The following is a 9,623-nucleotide window of genomic DNA, read 5'->3' on the forward strand; positions in this document are numbered from 1 at the left end:
CGTGTGCATATTCATGCACTTAAAATGTGAAGAAATAATAGTTTTTCAACATCTGGATCCTAACATTCAGCCTTATGAATTGATACAGCATATACCTCCACTATACTACTTTGATACACATCAGTGGGGATTAAGAATTGAGTACAAGAAATGTCCATTAAAAACAAAGTGGTACACCTGCGTATATCCTCCATTACACCACTAACTGTACGATTTGAGAAGAGCGCTCCTGCCTCACTGCTTTTGCCTTTTCACATCACCTTCCGTAGACCGGTGCACTGCGGTTCAGGTTAGTAGAACTCCCTCATAGGCTGCATTACCAAGGCATCCCAATTCTGATATTTTTTTTCACGAATTAGTCTTTTGACCAATCAGCTCTGAAAAAGATCTGATGTGAAAAGATCTGATGTGATTGCTCAAAACACTAATACTTGGAAAAACGATTAGAATTGGGCTCCCTGTGTAACGCAGCAATAGGTCAGTTTCTACAGCTAAAGTGAGGCAACGCAACAACCCATGGTTGCGTGCCGCATCATGAACTGTGTCATCCACTGACATATGATGTAGTTAGTTGATACTTAAAATACCTATCAAGGCGATGTAAGATCTGGCAGACTTCAGCAACGTCTAAGCTTTGGAAAGTGGCTGAAGTCTGTTTGGACGCAATCACAAACTACCTCATAGTCTGTTTGGTCCCAGCCACACAGGCTGTGTTTACACAGGCAGCCCAATTCTGAATTCTGACCTTGGGCGTTGCTGGCAAAACGGCTGACCTGATTGGTGAAAAGACCAATTAGTGGGAAAAAGATCAGAATTTGGCAGCTACAGACGCATGAACATGTATGAAATTGAATATGCGTTCTTCAATTTTCAGTTTTTTTGTAAATTGTTGAACTGAATTTGGTCTCTTTCTTTTGTCGTCCAATTCTCTCTCTGTTGTTCACTATATGTCAACGAATGACTGCACCTAATCGCATTTGGGAAATTGAACCAATGGAAATGAAGTTCATTGGCTGACAGCTGTACATAATTAGCCAGCCAGGTGAGAAGGGTCTGGGATTCCTTTATGAGGTGCAACCAAAACAGCTGTTTGACATAGCAACAGGGATATTCTGGCAGGCTGTCGAGAATTAGTTCTTGAATACTGTTGTGGTTTTGATCACTAATATGGCTTTTGGACTCTCTTTGAGGTTAGTTTTTCAATGCGTTCATCTGGTTTGTTTACCTTGTCTTAGTCTTCACTCGTTATTTATGTTTAATTGTCTGAATGTTTTGTAGTGTTTCTTGGATGTGTTGCCTGCTAATTGGAGGGATAAAGTGTTTTACACTTAAAGGTGCGTTTTTGTTTACACTCATTCAGGTCAAATCACCTGTCTAGTTCCGATCCAAATTAAGGCTGGCATTTTACCACAATGTTTTCTTTGTTTCCTAGGTAACGCTCATGGGCATCCTGCCTACACTGGACCTGAACCAACTGGATCCTATGCCCAAGCAAGTGTGGTGTCTGGTCCAAATGCTAAAGCTACTGGCCACAATGCCACGTCAGCGGAAGCTACTGGCCACAATGCCACGTCAGCAGAAGCTACTGGCCACAATGCCACGTCAGCGGAAGCTACCCCGGCCACAAGCCACGTCCGCCCCGGCGCCTCAGCAGAAGCTACTGGCCCAATCAGCAGGAGCGTGGCCACGGCGCCTCAGCAGGAGCTACTGGCCACAATGCCACGTCAAGTGTAAAGTCCGGCGCCTCAGCAGCAGCGTCAGGCCCCGGCGCCTCAGCAGCAGCGTCAGGCCCCGGCGCCTCAGCAGCAGCGTCAGGCCCCGGCGCCTCAGCAGCAGCGTCAGGCCCCGGCGCCTCAGCAGCAGCGTCAGGCCCCGGCGCCTCAGCAGCAGCTTCAGGCCCCGGCGCCTCAGCAGCAGCTTCAGGCCCCGGCGCCTCAGCAGAAGCTTCAGGCCCCGGCGCCTCAGCAGAAGCTTCAGGCCCCGGCGCCTCAGCAGAAGCTTCAGGCCCCGGCGCCTCAGCAGAAGCGACAAGCCTTGAACAGACCACTCAACTAGGGAGATCATAATTTGGTTTGGCCAACTCCTTAATAGTCTTATCCCTGTTACTGTGCCTCTTGCAGAAAAGGGTAAAGGTAACTGAGGTGGGGAAATGTGCAAACTAATGCGCTTGTTTGAAACGAGTATCTCCTTCACTTGTACATCATCATGCAAATTGTATACAGGGGTGGATGATACAATGTTATGAATTGTTTTTATAAACATACGACTAAATTGACTTCTGATGTAGCGATATTGCCCGCCACACTTTTAGGTTCTACAGTTATGCTTTTGATTTAGCCTGGTGTTCCTGCTACTCTTGCATGATTTGCTCAATAAACCATTTGACTTTCAAAAAACCTTGTCCTTAAAATATAATGTTCTCTTCTGCCTACCATGTGCTTGCTGTTTGGTAACAGACTGTGGGCCTGGAGTAATAGGGAATGTGGTTCACAACACTTGTATAAACAGATTTGTTTTGGGTAGTTCAAATTCTAAAGGTTGCTAACTTGTCAGAGCTCCCTCATATGTTCATACACTACCTGTCCCTTAGTGTAGGCTGTTTGATTTACAGTAATCTGCCTTTTACCACCAATGCCTAAAGAATGTGAATGCAGTGTAACTCATCATCCCATTACCTGTCACAAACCTGTCCCAGGGACGCTGAAGTTTCTCCTTGGCCTTATTCAGAAACATTTAACCAACTTGATACATTCTGCCTGTTCTACAATGTTGGTCTGGCCAGACACATGGATGCAATCATATGCGTTCATTTATTTCAGCTGTGAAAAGTACTCCACTTGGAGTAGTTCAGACATTCCTTATGTCAACTCTCAATGTGGTCTTCTGCACAATCCATTTCTACCTGACCACAATGAGGTTGCACTTGCAGAAGCTCCTGGCAGGAACTTCAATAGATTTTAAAAGGTGCACTTCAGCTCTCACCTTGTACAAAATTATCCTAGACTTGCTCAATGGGATTGAGTTCTGGTCTCTTTGCTGGCAATGGCAGAACACTGACATTCCTGTCTTTGAGGAAATCACGCACAGAACGAACAGTATGGCTGTTGGCATTGTCATGCTGGAGGGTTGTGTCTGCAGAAAGGGTACCACATGAGGGACGAGGATGTCTTCCCTGTAACGCACAGCGTTGAGATTGCATGCATGACAACAAGCTCCGTGCGATGATGCTGTGACACACCGCCCCAAACCATGACGGACCCTCTACCTCCAAATCAATCCCGCTCCAGAGTACAGGCCTCGGTGTAACGCTCAAACGCGAATCCGACCATCACCCCCGGTGAGACAAAACCGTGATTCGTCAGTGAAGAGCACTTTTTGCCAGTCTTGTCTAGACCAGCGACGGTGGGTTTGTGCCCATAGGCGACGTTGTTGTCTGGTGAGGACCTGCCTTACAACAGGCCTACAAGCCCTCAGTCCAGCCTCTCTCAGCCTATTGCAGACAGTCTGAGCACTGATGGAGGGATTGTGCGTTCCTGGTTCAACTCGGGCAGTTGTTGCCTTCCTGTACCTGTCCTGCAGGTGTGATGTTCGCATGTATCGATCCTGTGCAGGTGTTGCCACTCCGAGGACGATCAGCTGTCCGTCTTGTCTCAATGTAGCGCTGTCATAGGCGTCTCACAGTACGGACATTGCAATTCGGACAGCTGATCGTCCTCGGAGTGACAGACCACGTGTGACAACACCTGCACAGGATCGGTACATGCAAAATTGAGCACGTTTGTCACATGTTTGTGGAACTTGTTCAGTTTGTTGAATTATATTTTCAGTGAGGATGTTTTTTTCCCACTGAGTTTAGTTGCTTGACAGTCCTAAAATGTCAGAACGTTAAGTGTTGCTTGAAATTGTTGGACACCTTGATACCAAAAAAAGCAAGTCACCAGCCAGGCTTTAGAACCAATTCATATTTATGTCTCTAGATGTTGTACAAAGTGAGAGCTTAAGAGCACCTTTATAAAATCTATTGACGTTCCTGCCAGGGGCTTCTGCAAGTGCAACCTCATTGTGGTCAGGTAGAAATGGATTGTGCAGAAGACCAAATTGAGAGTTGACATAAGGTATGTCTGAACGACTCCAAGTGGAGTACTTTTCACAGCTGAAATAAATGAACGCATATGATTTCATCCATGTGTCTGGCCAGACCAACATTGTAGAACAGGCAGAATGTATCAAGTTGTTTTAATGTTTCTGAATAAGGCCAAGGAGAAACTTCAGCGTCCCTGGGACCGGTTAGTGACAGGTAATGGGATGATGAGTTACACTGCATTCACATTCTAGGCATTGGTGGTAAAGGCAGATTGCTGTAAATCAAACAGCCTACACTAAGGGATAGGTAAAGTATGAACATATGAGGGAGCTCTGACAAGTTAGAAAACTTTAGAATTTGAACTACCAGAAACAAATCTGTTTAGACAAGTGTTGTGAAACACATTCCCTTTTACTCCAGGCCCACAGTCTGTTCCCAAACAGCAAGCACATGGTAGGCAGAAGAGAACATTATATTTTAAGGACAAGGTTTTGAAAGTCAAATGGTTTATTGAGCAAATCATGCAAGAGTAGCAGGAACACCAGGCTAAATCAAAAGCATAACCGTAGACCCTAAAAGTGTCAGCAATATCGCTACATCAGAAGTCAATTTAGTCGTATGTTTATAAAAACAATTCATAACATTGTAACATCCACCCCTGTATACAATTTGCATGACGATGTACAAGTGAAGGAGATCCTCATTTCAAACAAGCGCATTAGTTCGCACATTTCCCCACCTCAGTTACCTTTCCTGCAAGAGGCACAGTAACAGGGATAAGACGATAAGACGATTAAGGTTGGCCAAACCAAATTATGATCTCCCTAGTTGAGTGGTCGGGCCGTCTGTTCAAGGCTCGTCGCTTCTGCTGAGGCGCCGGGGCCTGAAGCTTCTGCTGAGGCGCCGGGGCCTGAAGCTTCTGCTGAGGCGCCGGGGCCTGAAGCTTCTGCGAGGCGCCGGGGCCTGAAGCTTCTGCTGAGGCGCCGGGGCCTGAAGCTTCTGCTGAGGCGCCGGGGCCTGAAGCTTCTGCGGAGGCGCCTGAAGCTTCTGCGGAGGCGCCGGGGCCTGAAGCTTCTGCGGAGGCGCCGGGGCCTGAAGCTTCTGCTGAGGCGCCTGGGCCTGAAGCTTCTGCTGAGGCGCCTGGGCCTGAAGCTTCTGCTGAGGCGCCTGGGCCTGAAGCTTCTGCTGAGGCGCCTGGGCCTGAAGCTTCTGCTGAGGCGCCTGGGCCTGAAGCTTCTGCTGAGGCGCCTGGGCCTGAAGCTTCTGCTGAGGCGCCTGGGCCTGAAGCTTCTGCTGAGGCGCCTGGGCCTGAAGCTTCTGCTGAGGCGCCTGAAGCTTCTGCTGAGGCGCCAGAAGCTTCTGCTGAGGCGCCAGAAGCTTCTGCTGAGGCGCCAGAAGCTTCTGCTGACGTGGCATTGTGGCCAGTAGCTTTAGCATTTGGACCAGACACCACACTTGCTTGGGCATAGGATCCAGTTGGTTCAGGTCCAGTGTAGGCAGGATGCCCTTGAGCGTTACCTAGGAAACAAAGAAAACATTGTGGTAAAATGCCAGCCTTAATTTTGATTGGAACTAGACCTGGGATTTGACCTTAGTGTAAAGCAAAACGCACCTTTAAGTGTAAAACAAGTTATCCCTCCAATTAGCAGGCAACAAATCCAAGAAACACTACAAAACAGTCAGACAGTTAAACATAAATAACCAGTGAACACTTTAAGACATGGTAAACCAACCAGATGAACGCATTGAAAAACTAACCTCAAAGAGAGTCCAAAAGCCATATTAGTGATCAAAAGCACAACAGTATTCAAGAACTAATTCTCGACAGCCTGCCAGAATATCCCTGTTGCTATGTCAAACAGCTGTTTTGGTTGCACCTCATAAAGGAATCCCAGACCCTTCTCACCTGGCTGGCTAATTATGTACAGCTGTCAGCCAATGAACTTAATTTCCATTGGTTCAATTTACCAAATGCGATTAGGTGCAGTCATTCGGTGACATATGGTGGACAACAGAGAGAGAATTGGACGACAAAAGAAAGAGACCAAATTCAGTTCAACAATTTACAAAAAAAACAGAAAATTGAAGAACGCATATTTAATTTCATACATGTTCATGCGTCTGTAGCTGACAAATTCTGATCTTATTCCCACTAATTGGTATTTTCACCAATCAGATCAGCTGTTTTGCCAGCAAAGGATCAGAATTGGGCTCCCTGTGTAAACACATCCTGTGTGTCTGGGACCAAACAGACTATGAGGTAGTTTGTGATTGCATCCAAACAGACTTCAGCCAATTTCCAAAGCTTAGACGTTGCTGAAGTCTGCCAGATCTTACATCGCCTTGATTGGTATTTTAAGTATCAACTAACCACATCATATGTCAGAGGATGACACAGTTGATGATGTAGCACGCAAACCATTGGTTGTTGCGTTGCCTCACCCTTAGCTGAAGAAACTGACCTATTGCTGTGTTACACAGGGAGCCCAATTCTAATCGTTTTTCCAATTATTAATGTTTTGAGCAATCACATCAGATCTTTTCACATCAGATCTTAGTCAAAAGACTAATTAGTGAAAAAAAAATATCAGAATTGGGATGCCTTGGTAATGCAGCCTAAGAGGGAGTTCTACTAACCTAAACCGCAGTGCACCGGTCTACGTAAGGTGATGTGCAAAGGCAAAAGCAGTGAAGGAGGAGCGCCCTTCTCAAATCGTACAGTTAGTGGTGTAATGGAGGATAGACGCAGGTGTACCACTTTGTTTTCAATGGACATTTCGTGTACTCAATTCTTAATCCCCACTGATGTGTATCAAAGTAGTATAGTGGAGGTATATGCTGTATCAATTCATAAGACTGATGGAACAGATCAGAATGTTAGGATCCAAATGTTGAAAAAATATTATTTCTTCACATTTTAAGTGCATGAATATGCACACGGTGGTAGGCCTATTCAGAATGTTCCAAAATGCCACACCAGAGGAGGCTGGTGGGAGGAGATAGAGGAGGACAGGCTGATTGTAATGGCTGGAATGGAATCAATGGTACGGAGTCAAACATATCAAACATGTTCGATCAATTCCATTCAAGGACATGAAAATAAGCCCATCCTCCTTTAGCTCCTCTGCTGAACCTCACATTTGAGCAGTTTTATGTACAGATATTTGGACAGAGATGGTAATATCCATTATAGATCAGACACACCGGTAGGATTGTCTAATGTTTGCCTGCCAATTAGTATTTAGCACCTCCGAACAGATGTCAATCTCTTGACTGCCAACCCTCAGAAAACAGATCATCTAAAGGTGGGGGAGTGGCCATCTTTTCCAAGGATCACCTTCAGCGCTCAGTTGTCTCCACCAAATCTGTCCCCAAACAATTTGATTTGCTTGTTTTAAGCATCAAACTTTCAAATATCTCTTTGTTGAATGTTGCTTGGTGCTATCGTCCTCCATCAACACGGGCCAGTAATCTACCTGCCCTAAGCTCTCTCATGGCCCCTTACACTAAGTCTGAATTTGTCCTGCTAGGTGACCTAAACTGGGACATGCTTAAACCACCTGACCAAGTCCTAAATCAATGGGACTCCCTACATCTTTCTCAGATTATCAGCAATAGACGCATGCTAAAGAACTTTAATGAGCAAGCCTTCCTTCATGAACTGGCCTCTATAAAATGGTATAGAATCAGCTTGATCCCCCCTGTTGAAGACACTTGGTCCTTCTTTTTTTATATTTTCAGTGATATTGTTAACTAGTTGCTCCTACCCTCTACTTTTTTGAACATTTTGTTAAAAATCGCGCAAAATTTCAGTGCCCTGCTACTCATGCCAGGAATATAGTACGTTCATATGGTTAGAATGTGATAGGAAACCCTCTGACGTTTTTAAAACTGGTTAAATCACGACTGTGGCTATAACATAACGTGCGTTACATCGGAAAGCGCAGGAAAACCTGATCACAGAAAATGGAAATAAATATCCTTGCGCCACTTCCAGCAATTGTTAACAGTGAGCCGAATTAGATAAGACCGAGCATTCAACTCCCACAGCATCCCCATGTTGTTTAGAGTCTTGTGAATTGAATCATCTTTGATTCTTGGTTGAACCGAAACAGGGGCACCACTTACCTCCGGTCTCCGCCCAGATCATTCCGGAAGAGCTCTCTCGTGAAATTTTTTCCAAGACGACAGCTAATGATTTTTACATCGCCTACGGATGATTTTTATCGCTTATTAACCTCTTGCTTCTACTTGGGACGCTTGCGTCCCAACTAGAGCACTGAGAATTGCAAATGCGCTACGCTAAATGCTAATAGTATTAGTTAAAACTCAAAAGTTCATTAAAATACACATGCAGGGTATCAAATTAAAGCTACACTCGTTGTGAATCCAGGCAACAAGTCAGATTTTTAAAATGCTTTTCGGCGACAGCATGAGAAGCTATTATCTGATAGCATGCACCAATACACTACAACACAAAAGCACAGCAGGGGACGTAAACAAAATAATTAGCATTTCGGCGTTACACAAACCGCACAATAAAATAGAAAACAGTCATTACCTTTCACCATCTTCTTTGTTGGCACTCCTAGATGTCCCATAAACACTATTGGGTCTTTATTTCGATTAAATCGGGCCATATAAAGCCAAGATATCGTTATATGTAGACTGTGTGATAAACGAAAAAAACAGCGATTTCACAACGTAACGTAATTTTTTAAAATTCAAAAAGTAGACGATAAACTTTCACAAAACACTTCGAAATACGTTTGTAATGCTACTTTAGGTATTAGTAAACGTTAACCTGTTAGTCCTATAGGGGCAGTATTTCCTTTTTGGATAAAAAGACGTGCCCGTTTTAAGCGCAATATTTTGTCACGAAAAGATGCTCGAATATGCTTGGAATTGATAGCTTTGGAAAGAAGACAGTCTTACGTTTCCAGAAATGCACTGTGAGTCCCTTAGAACAAATGCTACGGGCAAAACCAAGATGTATGACCGACCAGGAAATGCACAGGATTTCTGAGGCTACGTTTTCCATGATCGCCTTATATGGCTGTGAATGCGACAGGAATGAACGGACACTTTATCTTGTTTCCCCAAGGTCTCTGCAGCATTGTGACGTATTTGTAGGCATATCATTGGAAGATTGACCATAAGAGACTACATTTACCAGGTGTCCCGCTTGGTGTCTGCGTGGCAATTGGTGCGCAAAAGTCAGGTCCCGGTATTTTTCCATTCAAATCTCAGAACAAACCAGGCTACAAGGACGGTGCTTTCAATGGAGAGAAATATGACAAACCACCTTCAGGCTTGATTCAAACAACGTTTTCCATGTTTCAGTCGATATTATGGAGTTAATTCGGAAAAAAGTTCGACATGTAGGTGACTGAATTTTCGGTTAGTTTCGGTAGCCATATGCATAGTAACAAAAGGGAACGATGTGTCCTACACAAGAATCTTTCAGGAAAAACTGGACATCTGCTATGTAACTGAGTCTACTCATTGAAACATCTGAAGTTCTTCAAATGTAAATTAT

General features: G+C 44.7%; 2 protein-coding genes across 5 annotated transcripts; one reads left to right on the forward strand and one right to left on the reverse strand.

Moving 5' to 3' along the window:
* The first annotated feature begins 1,053 nt into the window (after window positions 1–1,053).
* Window positions 1,054–2,396, forward strand: LOC135559536 (spidroin-2-like). Of its 2 annotated transcripts, none has more exons than XM_065015759.1 (4): window positions 1,054–1,190; window positions 1,279–1,334; window positions 1,433–1,550; window positions 1,703–2,396. In XM_065015759.1, the coding sequence occupies exons 1-4, from the start codon at window positions 1,168–1,170 to the stop codon at window positions 2,064–2,066; spliced, it is 561 nt and encodes a 186-aa protein (XP_064871831.1). In that variant the 5' UTR covers window positions 1,054–1,167; the 3' UTR covers window positions 2,067–2,396. The 2 variants fall into 2 exon arrangements, with proteins under 2 accessions (XP_064871831.1, XP_064871830.1); XM_065015758.1 differs by having other exon boundaries at window positions 1,055–1,190; window positions 1,433–1,610.
* A 2,438-nt stretch (window positions 2,397–4,834) lies between these two features.
* On the reverse strand, window positions 4,835–5,967 carry LOC135568980 (cell division protein ZipA-like). 3 transcript variants are annotated; one of them, XR_010462782.1, is made up of 4 exons: window positions 5,843–5,966; window positions 5,697–5,752; window positions 5,477–5,602; window positions 5,118–5,176 (listed from the first exon to the last, which is right to left on the reverse strand). XR_010462782.1 is itself a non-coding variant. In XM_065015764.1 (3 exons), exon 3 carries the CDS (start codon window positions 5,549–5,551, stop codon window positions 4,934–4,936), a length of 618 nt encoding a protein of 205 aa, XP_064871836.1. In that variant the 5' UTR covers window positions 5,552–5,602; window positions 5,697–5,752; window positions 5,843–5,967; the 3' UTR covers window positions 4,835–4,933. The 3 variants fall into 3 exon arrangements, 2 of the variants coding, with proteins under 2 accessions (XP_064871836.1, XP_064871837.1); XM_065015764.1 differs by having other exon boundaries at window positions 4,835–5,602; window positions 5,843–5,967; XM_065015765.1 differs by lacking the exon at window positions 5,697–5,752 and having other exon boundaries at window positions 4,835–5,602; window positions 5,843–5,967.
* Between the last annotated feature and the right edge of the window lie 3,656 nt (window positions 5,968–9,623).

Source organism: Oncorhynchus nerka, unplaced genomic scaffold (genome assembly GCF_034236695.1).
Source record: "Oncorhynchus nerka isolate Pitt River unplaced genomic scaffold, Oner_Uvic_2.0 unplaced_scaffold_1291, whole genome shotgun sequence".
Lineage (NCBI taxonomy): Eukaryota > Metazoa > Chordata > Actinopteri > Salmoniformes > Salmonidae > Oncorhynchus > Oncorhynchus nerka.